Source organism: Protomyctophum parallelum (genome assembly GCF_964188405.1).
Source record: "Protomyctophum parallelum genome assembly, chromosome: 11".
NCBI classification, from domain to species: Eukaryota; Metazoa; Chordata; class Actinopteri; order Myctophiformes; family Myctophidae; genus Protomyctophum; species Protomyctophum parallelum.
In genome coordinates this window covers 25,021,999-25,037,691 of record NC_139707.1, presented here as the reverse complement: position 1 = coordinate 25,037,691, position 15,693 = coordinate 25,021,999, and the positions used below count along the sequence as shown (strand labels likewise).

The 15,693-nt window shown below is 43.1% G+C and overlaps 1 protein-coding gene across 2 annotated transcripts in view; it reads left to right on the top strand.

The window, feature by feature from the left end:
- Positions 1 to 15,693, top strand: part of epb41l5 (erythrocyte membrane protein band 4.1 like 5) — a 70,811-nt gene that overhangs the window by 6,293 nt on the left and 48,825 nt on the right. For both annotated transcript variants that reach the window (XM_083777483.1, XM_083777482.1), the window contains exons 3-5: positions 11,301 to 11,405; positions 14,491 to 14,533; positions 14,950 to 15,028. In XM_083777483.1, coding sequence (XP_083633609.1) covers positions 11,301 to 11,405; positions 14,491 to 14,533; positions 14,950 to 15,028 — 227 coding nt within the window. The remainder of the gene's footprint in view (positions 1 to 11,300; positions 11,406 to 14,490; positions 14,534 to 14,949; positions 15,029 to 15,693) is intronic.

The following is a 15,693-nucleotide window of genomic DNA, read 5'->3' as shown; positions in this document are numbered from 1 at the left end:
CTGTGACCGTCACGTGACCTGATTGTCACACTGTCCAGTCAACAGAGTGTCGTCATGGTTACACCCGTCCCCCTCTTCCTCCTTTCATGTTGTTTGTCTCCTTTATCTCCTCTGCTTGGTCTTTCCTCACTTATGTACAGCATATCTATTGTATGTGTATGTGCATTTTTTCTTTCACATTTTTTCAATATTAGCAGATATATGTGCACATGATATAAGTAACATATAGCTGGATGAAGTGGTTAAAATGATGGTGATTCTACAGTACATTAACTATTTTTGCTGGGGGACCCCTGGAATCCCACCCAAGGACTCGTATGTCTCTATGTATGTATAGTTACCGCTGGGTCCTACAGTATTTATCTTCTCTCTCTCTCTCTCTACTAGAAAATAATCGACCCACCTTTACATAGTATTGTGTGTGTGTGTCTATCAAAGATATGGCTGGTTTTGGAATTCAACTGGCATTCCGGCTGTCAAGCGTGCCTCATTCCAGTGAGCCAGTTTGCTGCTGGTATTTTACCATTCTCTTGTTCTAAATCTAACATTCTTTGAGGCAGAAACCTCTATGCTGCATGCTGCGCAGCGAAAATAGCCTATCTATTGTACAAGCTCTTGATGCGTCGCAGACTAAGCTACTTTCGGTTATTATTTAGCATTAGCATTTGAAGTGGTCAAACTAGCAATATGTTCAGATAAGCATCTTCCGTAAAACCCTAATGATCTTGGATATGTCATAAAAGCAAAGGTTTAATGCCTCAGTCAGTGATTTCTTCACCTGGTTGGCAGTATGTAACAGCATGATGACTAGTAAAAACATTTTACATTTTACATAATATTGTGTTCATTGTTTAGGAAACAGAGCTACCGTAGTGTGGGGGAGGTTTCACAAATCCCATTTATTTTACTTTAATCCATACTATCGCCATATTTTAACTTGTTTGTGTTCATAATTTAACACCCTACGTGATCATACTACAGCGTCACACAAAAGCCTCAAAAGTAGCAGATCTGCGAACGCAGTGCAAGACGCAGTGCAAAGCAATGTGTTCTGAGCTTATACATTTGCTGCCTCTAAATTTGAATCCTGAAACGTAACAGTTTTGGACATAATGGTTTACACCACCTGACAGTATATCAACAAATAAAATAAAAAACTGCAGTTTTTGCAAAATCGATGATTGCCCAGCATAAGCACAGCTAAGCCTTGCCACCATTCACTCCCCATTGTAATGACCCGCCGTTTCAGTTTCTGGGTTATCAGTGAGCGCATACCCCTTAGCTCTCGCCAGAAAGGGTTACATGTTCAGAGCGATGCGAGACAAAGTCACAAATGATTTACGATCATCGGGATGCACGTCGGCTAACCAGGGACAGCGCTCGAAGCTTTAGAGATACAGGGCTTTGAAAATCTTGCTTGGATTTAAATGGAGCTGGATGTAAAAGAATCCCATAGCTGGTGGGGACGGAGGAGCTCCATAGCAACCGAAGCAATGCTAGAAGGTAAAGGTCCCCGCATTCATATATGGATTATACCGGGAGGGTATGAACATGTTTGTGGATGGCTGATGCTGTACCCTAGCCTAGGGGGTATACGATTATAATCGTAGATAGCACAGAAATAATTAACTGCACTCTGCACAAACCCACAGAAAAGGTTTTTCTTATTTTTTTGCATTGGTTTATTTTCTAGATTACAGTAGAGTACTGTATGTCTAAAAAAGAATTAAACGCCCAAGAAGCATACAATTCAGTTTGTCTACACTCTCCAGTCTTTGAGGCCGTTCCAGGCATAAGACATGTTAGACTGGAAACGTTTTAATACACATATTCTCTTCTGGCAGTCCCTGGCACAAACCATTTTTAGATTGTGGTCCATGACCAAATACATATCGATTGACTCTATGCATACATGCCATTTTGGAAAGAACTTGGGGCCCTTCCTTGAAGTTCCTTCACAGGTGTTACCTTACCGATGATACTAATGAAGGCTCTGTTCCATTCTGGTCAAACAGAGTCAGGGTGCTGAGTGTGCATGACACAGTGTTGGCTCACCCTGAAACACTGCTACACCAGTGGGTCTCAAAGTGTCCTTGATTGGGTTCCAAATGGCCCCGTACGGGTTCCATTTGTTCGCTATTTTCAGAACATAAAATTACTTGTCTTTTAGTTCTACTGAATCTCTTCTCCACTAGTCACTACTTAACATTTTAGTCTAGTTTATATTTGTCGAAGTAATCGTCAATATATTTAGTCATAGTTTTATCATAGCTTAGTTTTAGTTAGTGAAAACAACACGGATCACTGCTCAGCATTGAATGGAGCCTGCTGCACCTCCAGATAGACCTGGGTTGTTTGTTGTTACTCAGTACTCCTTCCATTGGAATGTTATCAGCTCTGACTTCTCCCTCTCCGTCTCACTCCCTTCACTTGCTCTCTTTCACTTTAGTCATGCTCGCCGTTTACCTAAAAAGAGCTTTTGTCTTTGGGGGGGTGGGGGGAGGGGGTGGCTGGGGGGAGGCAGCCATCAAACATGTTTAAGGTTCCGTTTATAGCAGCGTTAGACATTATCACTGGAATTTATAGGCTTGTTTTCACTAGGTTCTTCTCGCTGTGGCGGTGAATTTATTGTGTCCCATTATGCCCATGGTGTTAATTGATGTACGCATACTGGCCGCCTTGAGGTCTGTGGTGTTTTTACACTGCCTTCTTCCAGCACACTGAAAATGCTTTGTTTGGATGCATAAATGTGTTTATTTTTTTATATATTTTTATTAGCTTGTCGTATCTTTTGGTTACGTTTTGGTTAAGTTTATATATTTTAATGTCTGGCCTTCACTTGGCCCCTGACCTTACTTACTGGAGAGCGTTTTTTTTGTTTTACAACCTGTCATTCCACCGTGAAACCCACCCACGTAGCCTAATGATGTCTTCAGTAAGACAGCAGAGAGACCAACCTCTGACTTGGTAATGTTGCTCTGTGTTTTCAATGCTCTTCTTTTAGTAATGATTACATGTAGGTTTATGTCGGCTATCTCTGCCACAGCCAAGAAACTAATGGAGAGGAAATCAGGTGACATTACCTCATTTGGACAACAGTCTGTTTCGCTTAGTGACAATATAGCCAATGCACAAGCTCACAACGTGTAGAAAAAAACATGCACATTGTGAATAGCTTGCAGCTATTTTTGATTAATAATTTAATAAAAATCCAGATAGCAGTCAAATGTACCGTGTTTCTTCCTCATCACGTCAGCAATGCAAACTAAAAACAGCGATTAGGGAAGCAGCTTTGTGCCTAATTAGTACAAATTAGTACAACTAATTAGATGCCTTGTTGTTTTTGCCCGCCCCTTGGTCTTGGGGACCTCAGGTGTGTGTGTGCGTGCGCATGCGTGCGTGCGTGCGTGCTAAAATTAAACCGAAAGGAATGGCAGGCCTAATATTACAGTATCTATGCATTTTGGCTATGTGCAATAATGCACAATAAATACCGGTAAACTCTATATATATATATATATATATATATATATATATATATATTAGGGATGCACCGAAAGGGAAATTCTTGGCCGAAACCGAATACCGAATATAGGAAACAGTTGGCCGAAAACCGAATACCGAATAGCCGAATACATATTTGTTGTAAAGCTACCTGATTATGGCAAAAGACATGATTTTGGCAAAACCTAACTTAAATAATAAACACTTATGGGTCCATTAAAAAACATATAATTAATTGGAGGCTTTGTGATTAATTAATCTCAATTAATCACATTTGAATCGCATATCAATAGGCCTATTTGACCTGAGCAGTGAGCTTTTCTTTCTACATAAGCATAGGCAATAAAACAAGTAGTAATAATAATAGTGATAATAATATTATTTATATAAAGCTTCTCTGAGTACTTAGACACTTTTCAAGGAGAACATGAGAAAACAAATAAAAACAACTTTATTAGAGAAAAACTAAGACTATGGAATAAAATAAATTAAAGTGGAATGAGATAGCAATATTCCAGAGGTGGGTTTGAATTTATAGGTGGTGGCATGTCTCTGAGTTTTGGGAAGTGCATCGTTTTGACAGGTCTGCCTGCTAGTGAAACCCTTCATGACCATTAAACATGGGCAGACGCAACGATACAGTATCATTGTGTGAGGTGTTACCGTGTTGGGGAACGGATGGAAAGTACTGTTAAAACTAACGTTAGCTCCCATGCTATTGCTAGCTATAGCTTCCCTCGTCAACACCACCCGTCCACAGATCGGGTGGAAGAGCTGCTGATATCACGTTGCTTGTGCATGGGAAATAAGATTTAAAAGGCTATGGAAGCTTGGATGAAAGCACAGATGTATGCAATAAAGTTGTGTCGGATCTGCCTGTGCATTGAAGCATTCCGTGACTGCTGCCCGTGTGTTGTGTTGTGTTGTGACTGCTGCGCTGATGCAAGAGCGCCATAAGCATGCGCCCTTCCTGCGCTGAAAGTAGCAGATCTACAAGCTATCTACCCGTCGCAATGCACAGCGCGTTGGGCTTGTACATCTGTGTTTTTCCCGCAGTTTAGTTCGATTCACAACTTTAGGACCACTACTACTATTCGGTGATATTTTTCGGCTTATTTGAGCCGAAACCGAATAGGCCGAAAATACATTTTTAGCCATTTTCGGCCGAATATTTTCGGTGGCCGAATTTTCGGTGCATCCCTAATATATATATATATATATATACTAGAATTTCGCGGCCGCTCATCCCAGAGTTACTTTGCCGCGGCACTATGGGAAGAAGGAAATTGTGGGAGTTGACTCCACATGTAGTAACGGATGGGTTATTAGTTATTATTATGTGTCCTTATTAGTGTAGTGTAGTGTAGTCAACACGTTATGGCTCATACACACTGCCCGGTATTTGCTCCGATTATGCTGTCGGGGAGAATTTTTGGCGCTGGCCGACAAAACCCCTGATCTGACGTTACTGGTAGATCGTGATCTACCTTTTGGGCACCGCTTAACTCAACCTTTTTTGTCCCAGGGCACACTTTTCATAGCCTAAAAATCTCGGGGCACACCTAGATATACGGTTTGTGTACACTGTATATATACCGGTGTGTATATATAGTAAATATATATACTATATATATATATATATATATATATATATATATATATATATAGAATATTAGTGGTCCATGACATGAAAATGTTTGAGAACCACTGCTGTAAAACAACATTGGACAATGATGTTTGACAGTCAGCAATATTGTTGCTTATTCTAGATTTATTTTCTGACTTGATCTGGCCTGTTAACATTTTCATAGACCTGGTTGTTTGTTTCCCTCTCAGTCAATATGGCAACCCTGGTCAATGCCGTGTTGACTGTTCTGACCTATATTTTAAATGCAGAGATTTAGAAGGAATAAGCAAAATGGTGAGGTGACTATAGGTAAGGTTTCTCTGCGGAGTGCAGAGATCCATAGGGGAGATCACGTTACAGCAGCCAAAGAGGGAGGGTCTGAGAGCTTTATGGGCACATCTTTTCATTGGCTAGTGGCACATCTTTTCATTGGCTATGCGCACATCTTTTCATTGGCTATGTGCACATCTTTTTCGCACGTGACAACTTTAGACTTGTTAATATAGATATATATATATATATATATATAGACTGACTGACTGGGCGGGCGTTGGGGGATGCGTCAGCTAGGTCAGGAGGTAATAGGGGGAGCATGGCCAAAACAGTTTGGGAACCGCTGGACTAGAGCAAAGCATGAACCCAGTGGCAGACTAGGACCTCTGAAGCACAAAGAGATGATGAGGTGTTCTGGGATTCACTGCATGGCTTTAGGCTTTTAAAGCCTCATGCTTCTACTATCTCTGTCTCCAACACACTTATCATATCAACACATATAGATAGGCTAAGTCTTTGGGAGGAACGGATAAGGTGTGTGTCATTCCCACCCCCATCTTGTCTCTGACTCTGAACTGTTGAGTACAGACAGAGCGATTGTTAAATCTTAACAGTTTTCAGAAAACCTTATGTTGCTATGTATAATCAGTGGTGCTCAAACTCTTTCATGTCAAGGACCTTCCAAAATGATATGTATAATATTTGGCTGCCGACCCCCATAAAAAAGCAGAGGGTTGTAGCTTGTACATTGGGGTTAAATAGCCCTAACGTTCCACTATTTAAGGCTCCATAATGGCAGCGTCTTGTGAAAGATGTTCAAGTGGTTGTAAATAATTGGACTAGAAAATGGAACTGAATGAAGCTCCTTGACATGTTTTACTGGGCTTGTGTGTGCGTGTGTGTGACCACCCAAGGTTGGTTCCTAGGGAGACCTCAGTGAGTCAGTAGCCATGCTAATGCAAATACACACACACACGCACACGCACACAGACACACGCACACACACACACACACGCGTGCATAGCCTTGTGATTCACTTACTCTAACGTCTAAAATATCCGTCTGTCTTGGGAGTATGGGAGCATAAAAAGGCAGTCATACAGGAGTTGTGGCCACAGAATGAGCCTCGTATCTGATGATGAATAACTGAGATGGTTCATTTAAAGGCCTTGTTGTTGTATGAATCACCTTGTTGTCGTCTGTTTGCTGAATCACAAGAACAAGACTCTTCTCTTTGTGATTCTCAAAGTGGGGTTTGGGGAGCCTGTGAGGTCCTCCTTGGACACACACACACACACACACACACACACACACACACACACACACACACACACACACACACACACACACACACACACACACACAGTTGTGTTGTGCACCTCATATGTCCGAAACTGTTACTTTTCAGCATTTAATTTTTTTAATAAAAATGCAAAATGTGGCAGGTCAACAGAGCGTGTCACTTTGTGTCGTGCTGCTTTTTACATAAATCTTCTCTTCTGGGGGGCGGGTCCCTGACAAAACACATTTTCAGATGGGGGTCCACGGGTGGCCAAATATCAATTTGTGGGTCCTTGGCACGAAAAGGTTTGAGAACTACTAGAGTGCCTCTGTGTCATGTGTAGACATTTTTTTTTCTTTTTTTAAGATATTTTTTTTGCGGCTTACGCCTTTTATTGATTTTTGAAGGGACAGACAGTAGGCTGACAGGAAACGGGAGAGAGATGGGGGGATGACATGCAGTAAAGGCCGTGTCGGGTCCGGGAGTCGAACCCGCGGCACACTGCGACTGGATTACCAGTCCGGTGCCCAGACCGTTACGCTACGGCCTGGGCCATGTGTAGACATTTTGACTGGCCCTCGCTCAGGCTTCATCCACACCTACATAAACGTAGCTTTTTCGTTTTCGTTTTTTTAAATCTCTCTGTCCATACGACACGTTTTTTTTAATCTCTCTGTCCATATGACCAATGGCAAGACCCATGCAAAACTCCGTTTACATTGTCCACACAGGGAACACACAGGCGGAGTTTAAAAAAAAATACACTGTAGCAGGAGTTTTCCAAAAGATGCGTTTATATGGATCAAAAACGCGTTTGCATGTGGGCGACCCCCCCCAAAACGCATATAAAAACCTACGTTTATCCGTTTACCCGGATACGTGTGGACAAGGCCTCAGTCTCCCACTCCCTGTTGAACAGGCTCCCTGTCCTACCCAGCTGGCAGGTTGGACAGTATCTGTTCTCAACCTGTGGGTTCGGTCGGGAGTCCTAAGAACAAGGGGGGTTTTTATGTGGACCATAAAACAAATGAGTTTTCTGAGTTCTCTCACTCGACAGTAAACAAACCAACATACAGTGCAAGTGTATTACAATCGTATAGTGACAATTTAAAGGCCGATTCTAAAAATGCATTCTGAATCCTGACTTACAAAAATGACATGTTATGTTGTTATGTTGGGGGGGGTCGTGGTTAGAATGGTTTGAGAACCAATGTGTTACAAGACAACATGGTACAGTAGAACTAGCCAGTGCAGACTTTATTCTATGGTACAGTATAACCAACTCTCTCAGCTAAAACGACCAGCAGATTACCTGAATATCCCGAGTAACACTAAGACAGACGGAGCAGGTTGTCTTGGTGGGGGTGAGGCTGCAAACCCTCTGGTGAATAATTCTACACACACACACACACACACACACACACACACACACACACACACACAATGACCCCTTTGTATGCTCCCTCCCAGGCTACTGTAGGGCTGTAGGATGCTTTGTCAGCTGCGCCAACTAGCATGGGGCCTGCTACCCGTGTGTGTACCATCCACTCATCTATCACTGTTGCCCTCTGCAGAGTTTAGGTGGAAGAGTAGTCAGCAGGGAAGTGTCTGTGTGTAGAACCCAGGGGGGTCCTCAAAAAGTAATATAGTGTCACAATAATTTTAACCACTTTATCCGTTTATTCGTTGGCTATTCTTTTTCTTTCTTTTTTGTCGGTCGGTTGGTCTGGTCTGGTCTGTCCCTCCAAAATGTTCATGAAATTGTATTTTATTATTATTATTATTAAGATAAAAGGTATTGTGTATATACAGTAGGGTCAATTACTTGCATGAGAGGTGGTGGACCCAGACGTAAAATGTTCAATAGCACTGATTCAGGCAAACAAATACAAAAAAACAGGTGGATTTCTCCCGACAGCAACAAATTATATATATTTCAACGCGCGGGTCCTTGACAGGCAAAAGTTTGAGAACCACTTGTGTAGATGCGCCTGCAACAGAGAAAAGCATATGTTTGTAATTGTGTCCCATTGTGGTGATGCGTTGCACAGACAAGGAGGTGTAGTGAAGACATCTGTAGAGACTGAGGAGGGAAGAAGGCAGCATTAGATCTTAGTTAACCACTTGTCCTGCCGTGTAGTGCCAGATGGTCACATGACCAGACAGATGGTCACGTGACCCGGACAGCCACCACTAGACTTCTCTCTGCGCTCGGCTGCTGCCGTTGTCTGGGGCACTTCAACCCCTGTTACCACGGCAACCCCCTGCCGCTGTGCTTGGCACTGGGGCCTTTTGGATGAGAGAGAGAGAGAGAGAGAGAGAGAGAGAGAGATCCAAGCGGAGACTGGTACAGCAGTTTCCCCCACAGAGGAAACGCCCTGTCAAACTTGAATCACTTCAAGACTTTCTCCTCCTGTCAACCTCCTAACTACATATTTAACTTGTTTTGTTTTCATCATTCCACAGTGTCACACAAAGGCATCAAAAGCTAGAAACGCTTGTAGATCTGCTACTTTGCATTGTTTTATTCTTTGTATTTGAATCCTGAAAAGTAACAGTTTGAACATGATGTCTCCACCCGACAGAGAGGATACGTACCGTTACAGTTACACCCTAAACATGAGGTTTCCACCCGACAGAGAGGATACCTACCATTACAGTTACACCCTAAACATGAGGTTTCCACTAACGTACTGTTACAGTTACACCCTAAACATGAGGTTTCCACTAACGTACTGTTACAGTTACACCCTAAACATGAGGTTTCCACTAACGTACCGTTACAGTTACACCCTAAACATGAGGTTTCCACTAACATACTATTAGTTACACCCTAAACATGAGGTTTCCACTAATGTACCGTTACAGCTCATATCGCGCCACCGAGTGGCGCGATACGAGCTTGTAGGTCTGCTATTTTTGAAAAATCGAAGAGCGACTGACATTTTTAGAATCTGATCTCAGGTCAGAATGGGTTCATCAGACCAGTGTGTGTCCGGCGGAAACCTCGTATGAATCTGATCTCAGGTCAGAATGGGTTAATAATAATAAACTGTATTTGTATAGCACCTTTCATACATAAATGCAGCTCAAAGTGCTTCACAGGGCAGGACACAAAAATAAAATACAATAAAACACAAGTATTTAAAATGAACAATGGCAGAGAACAAAATTGAATATAAGAACATAAAATAAATAAAAACAAATAAAAACACCACATGCAGCAAATCAGTCAGGGCAGGGTAGGAACGTGCATAGTAAAACTCAACTAAAAGCAAGGGTGAAGAGGTGAGTCTTGAGTTGAGATTAAAAAATGTCTACAGAGGGTGCGTGTCTGAGCTCGAATGGAAGTTTATTCCAGGCTGTTGGGCCGTAGAAGCAAAAAGCTGCCTCACCATATTTTCTTGTACACATTCTTTTAGGCACTTCAAGTAGGCCAGCATTGGAGGACCTGAGGGGGCGGTTAGGGATATATCTAGGTAGACAGTCACGGAGGTACGGAGGTGCGAGACCATTGAGAGCTTTATAGACAAGTAACAGAATTGACTTGTTTTCAATCCTAAAAACAACCGGAAGCCAGTGCAGTGATGCCAAAACTGGAGTAATATGTTCTCTCATCTTAGTTAAAACTCTAGCTGCTGCATTTTGGATAAGTTGTAATCTGTCAGTCGTTTTCTTAGGCAGTCCTGAAAAGAGTGCATTGCAGTAGTCAAGCCGAGAAAAAACAAAGGCGTGGATTAGCGTTCTTGCATCGTCCAAGGACAAATAGGCTCTGATTCGTGCAATATTTCTAAGGTGAAAAAAGGCAATCTTGGTAACATGATTAATGTGTGAATTAAAATTCAATTCAGAATCAATAACCCCCAGGTTCTTTACTGTACTGTTACTTTCTACAGTCAGGTTGCCAAGTCGTTCAGGTATACCCGCCCCACCACTGTGGAGTCTAGGGTTGTGACCCTACCCTGAAGCTGGGGTTGGCCGGTGTGATTTGTGTGAGCTGCGGTCGTTCGTAAATAAGGCACACTGAACGCACTCTGTGACGTCACCGCCCACCACACTCAACAAACTGACCACATTCCCGGTGCGCATTTCCGAACACGCCCTACTGTACATGTCCAAATCCTCCGGTGTATCTGGTTTGACCGAGCCTCTTATACAAACACTCGCTCCTATGGGATGGGCCGCGATGCACATCCCCAGCAAAAGTATAGTTAATATAGCGTGTTAGTGTCTTGCCTTGGGGGCAGGGCTTATTTTTTATGGTATTTTTTGAGGGGTGCTAGGCATTCCCATTGATAATGAATGGATGATGTACGATGATAAGAGCGCCCCTCACTTCACACGGGTGTCCTTTTCTTTACCTTTTGTGACTTTTTGAGCGATGCCTAACCACTCCAACTAACACATATATGTCCGTCCGTTTGAGTACAGCAGCACCGCTGGTTGACCTGGGGTGGCACTGTTGGGCAGCATGGCTGTGTGTGCACACACAAGAAATCTGGATGGATGTACACTGTCGACAAATGCATCTTTAAAACCCCAGGGGTTCCAAATTTTGAGAACTGCTCTAGTAAAAATGTTAAAACAAACATTTTCTTTTTTGTATCCGCTCAGAAAAAGGCCAAAGGCGAGGAGCTGTTCGAGCAGATCATGTACCACCTGGACATCGTGGAGAAGGACTACTTTGGACTGCGCTTCATGGACTCTGCACAAGTGCCGGTAAGGAATTCACCATATAGGCACGCCAAGATGTACCACCCGGCATGTCGTCGTTGTCGGACAGAAACCTCTTATCTTCATATTCTAACATTTTGTTCGGTTATTTTTGTGTGTTTTTTTTCCTTTTCTTAAATCAACGCCCTACTAGATCATACTACAGCGTTACACAAAAGTAGCAGGTCCACAAACTCGAAATCCGGCGCTAACACATTGCCGGAGATCTTCGTCAATTGGTCTTTTTTTGTGTGCTTTTGATTGATGAAGTCGTGATGCTACTCACGTTAGCATTGGATTGCTAGCAGGTGTTGTCAACTAGACTGGAGCGCGCCATCTTGAACTGTGCACGCACCCACACCCGTTCTATCTGTTTCTTTCAATCGCTGTTATCTCCAAATCCTTCTCCCAGATGGCATTTCTGGCTAGTTCTACTGGATCACTTCTCCACTAGTCCTCCCAACATCGTAGTCTAGTTTAGTCTTAGTTTTAGTCATCATAGCTTAGCTTTCATTTAGATTTTAATATTTGTGGAAAATGTGACTTTTTTTGTGTGTGCGCGCGATGAGACCCTGGCGAAGAGCTCCTCCGGACCGAACTCCATAATGGCTTTTGTCAATTAGTAGTAGGGATTTTGCTTAGTTTTCCTCAGTGGAAAAAGGTAGTGGACAACATTAAAAGTGGTTTGAAGAGCCATGGCAGAGTGAGGGGCAAGGCAGTGTTTCCTGCAGGAAAAGGCCTTGATTAATTAATTAATTAATTTGATTAATAAATTAAGATTAATTTGTATTATTGCTCTTGTATTGCTATTGGAGACACTGGGGGGACACTGGGGAGGCACTGCAGGGGCACTGGGGAGACACTGGGGAGGCACTGGGGGGGCACTGGGGAGGCACTGGGGGGACACTGGGGGGACACTGGGCAGGCACTGGGGAGACACTGGGGAGGCACTGGGGGGACACTGGGCAGGCACTGGGAAGGCACTGGGGAGACACTGGGGGGGCACTGGTGGGGCACTGGGGAGGCACTGGGGAGGCACTGGGGAGACATGGGGAGGCACTGGGGGGACACTGGGGGGGGCACTGGGGAGGCAGTGGGGAGACACTGGGGAGGCACTGGGCAGACACTGGGGAGGCACTGGGGAGAAACTGCAGCCACTGGGGAGACATTGGGGAGGCAGTGGGGAGGCACTCAGGGGGACACTGGGGAGGCACTTGGCGGAAACTGGGCAGACACTGGGGTGGCACTGGGGGAGGCACTGGGGAGGTACTGGACATTTCATATCACACACACTATGATTCACTATCCCCCTCACTATCCCCCTTTTTTTGGAAGCTTGGCATGGCGCAATTTATTTCAAGCATGGCGCAGCGCCATGCCAACAACATTGTGCAGGAAACCCTGCAAGGTTGTGTTTGCAAAGCAAACGTAATAAGACCAGAGGGAAATATTAACCACATTAACCCTGGCGCATATCACTATAAGCAAACGGTCTTAAAAATAGCCTAGGCCCTCGTACGCCGGTGTACTGCACAGTGAAAATGGCAGATACGTCAAAATATAAATTAGGTTTAAATATATCAAACATTATACATTTACATACAAACAAGATAATATATCATACTATAATTTATTACTTACGTGTGACAATACATGATGTGGTACTAGTTTTGATATGTGTCATGTTGTACTGAAAAGCTGCTATTGTGTTCTCATTCAATAATACTAAACTGAACTGAGCATGGGGGTGTGAGGGGAGTACAGTACACACTCTGACCAACACACAAAACTTATTTATTTCGCAATATTTTCTTTTTTGTTGTGCTACAGCCTCAGCTGCATTTGTTATTCAACCTCATCAAATGGCATACCAGTGCATTCTATCACTCTCTCTAGCCTTGGCTTTAGACTTGAAACCTCTCCCCCATTCAGCTCCTTGGTGGGAGATTTTTAGCCAGAGATTTTTTTACCTTGCAGTTCACAGCCTAAAAGGGATTGCTCATGGGAATATTGTAGTCTCCGGGAGTCAGCCTCCACGCTATGGAAGGCAAAGTGCTTTCAAGTTGTGTGTCCGCCCACCGTCCCAGTGAGATCATACTGATAGTCTGTGAGGGCCGTGGAGGGAGGGAGGGAGGGAGGGAGGGAGGAGAGCTGGACTGATGAGAGAGGGGGGGGGGGGGGTGAGGGAGAGGGAGAGGGAGAGACTTCCATAGAAGTCAGCTGGTCTTCTATGAAAGCAATGTCGTGCACCGAAAATAGCAGATCTACAAGCTCACAGCGTGTTGTGAGCTTGTAGATTGGCTATTTTCGGCTATTAGTTATTTTAAGATTAAAAGAGTTATTTTAAGATTAAAAGAGTTATTTTAAGATTAAAAGAGTTATTTTAAGATTAAAAGAGTTATTTTAAGATTAAAGAGTATGACCATGAAATGATAGACAGTACATGTTCAGATGCACATCCTCCATGAAACGGGAATGGTCTCAGAAATCATGTCATGAAAGCAAAAAGGTTAAAGCCTCAATCTGTGATTTCTTTATGTAGAACAACCAACACCATCGATAATGGCTTAAACATCATCATGACATTTTCTGTCCGGAGATTTTATTTAGCTTCATTCTCACACGAGAGTGAGACGGAGGCAGGTATAGATGGACGGACATGGCAAGTAAAGCAGGGGAGGAGAGGCCACAAGAGGGAGGGGAGGGCTGCAGTAAGGAATGTGGGGGAGAGAGTCAGAATTCTGCGACAGCCCTGCCGTACACACACACACACACACACACACACACACACACACACACACACACACACACACACACACACACAGTCACTCTCCTTGACATTGTTCATGCCTCACAGAGCCTGAGCTTCCAAAGGAGTTACTTAAAACAACACGGAAAAATCACTTTCTACAAGCTCATTGGCCGTATATACAGAAGCTCAGGGTATTGGGTAGATTTGGATTAAAAAAAATCTGTGTGTGTGTGTGTGTGTGTCTCTAAATTCCCATGAATGTACTGTATCTCTGCACGGTCTGTTACTGCTGCTAAATAATTCTCATGAATGAATGTTATCACACTTGTCTTGTTTCAGCATTGGCTGGACGTCACGAAAAGCATCAAAAAGCAAGTCAAAAGTAAGTGTACCTGCCCCATACACACACACTCAGTCACTCACAGTACACACACTCTCTCTCACTGTTGTAATTGTATCTTGAGCGACAACTTCAACTTACTCTTGTCTGTACTAATACTGTATGTGCGAGCAAGTGTGTTCTATTGCATGTCATTGTTCTGTCTGCCAGTTTACCAAAAATCACTGTATTGAATGTTGACTAAACGTAATTATCTCCCTATTTATTTCCTCTGCCCATTACTTACGTACGTTACTCACGCAGGGGTGGGCGATATCGTGATGAATATTCAAAATGTGACATGTGACCCCACATGAAAAGAAATATTGTGATTGTATTGTGCTACTTGAACATTTTTTGTTTTGTATCGACACAACTCAAATGTTGTCTATCCAATCCATCCATGTTGTTTTTGTCAGTCGGTCCTCCATACTGCCTACACCTGAGAGTCAAGTTCTATTCCTCAGAACCCAACAACCTACACGAGGAGCTCACCAGGTAGGCACACACACACACACACACACACACACACACACACACAGGCCCTCATTTATCAATCGAGTGTAAAATCTGCCACAAATTCGAGTGCAGGTTTCGTAGTACACCCACGTCTCCACGGCATTTATAAAGTGATCGCAAACAGCTGATCCTTCCTTAATTAATTAATAATAGTGACTATTTGTCCTACTCAAGTTCAATTTCAAGCTTTGCCGGAAATGTTAAATGCCGAAAATGTCGGTAATTTCGGCGTGCGCCCATATTTTGGCGTACGCACGGTTGATAAATGAGGGCCACAGTCTTGAGCGCACACTCGCCACACGACTACACTCAAGCATGTAATATGTATGCATAGCGTCCCTGTTGGGCAGAAACATCCTTGTATTCTAACTTTTTGTGTTTTTTCGTAACTTATTGCCCTACTGCAGTGTCACATGCATGCCAATAGCAATTCTGTTCAATTCAAACACACTGTTCAAAAACCTAAGAGTGATTGGTGGCGTTACGGCATTTGTATTATTATTTTTCTGTTGTTGACATGGGGTCTAGGACTATAGGTGATCTCATAACCTATAATTATGGTATTCAAGAAACCATAATTTCTTGAAGAAAGTCCTGTTTTCATTTGGTTTTCTGCTTGTAAGTAAAGAAAAGGAAACGTAAAT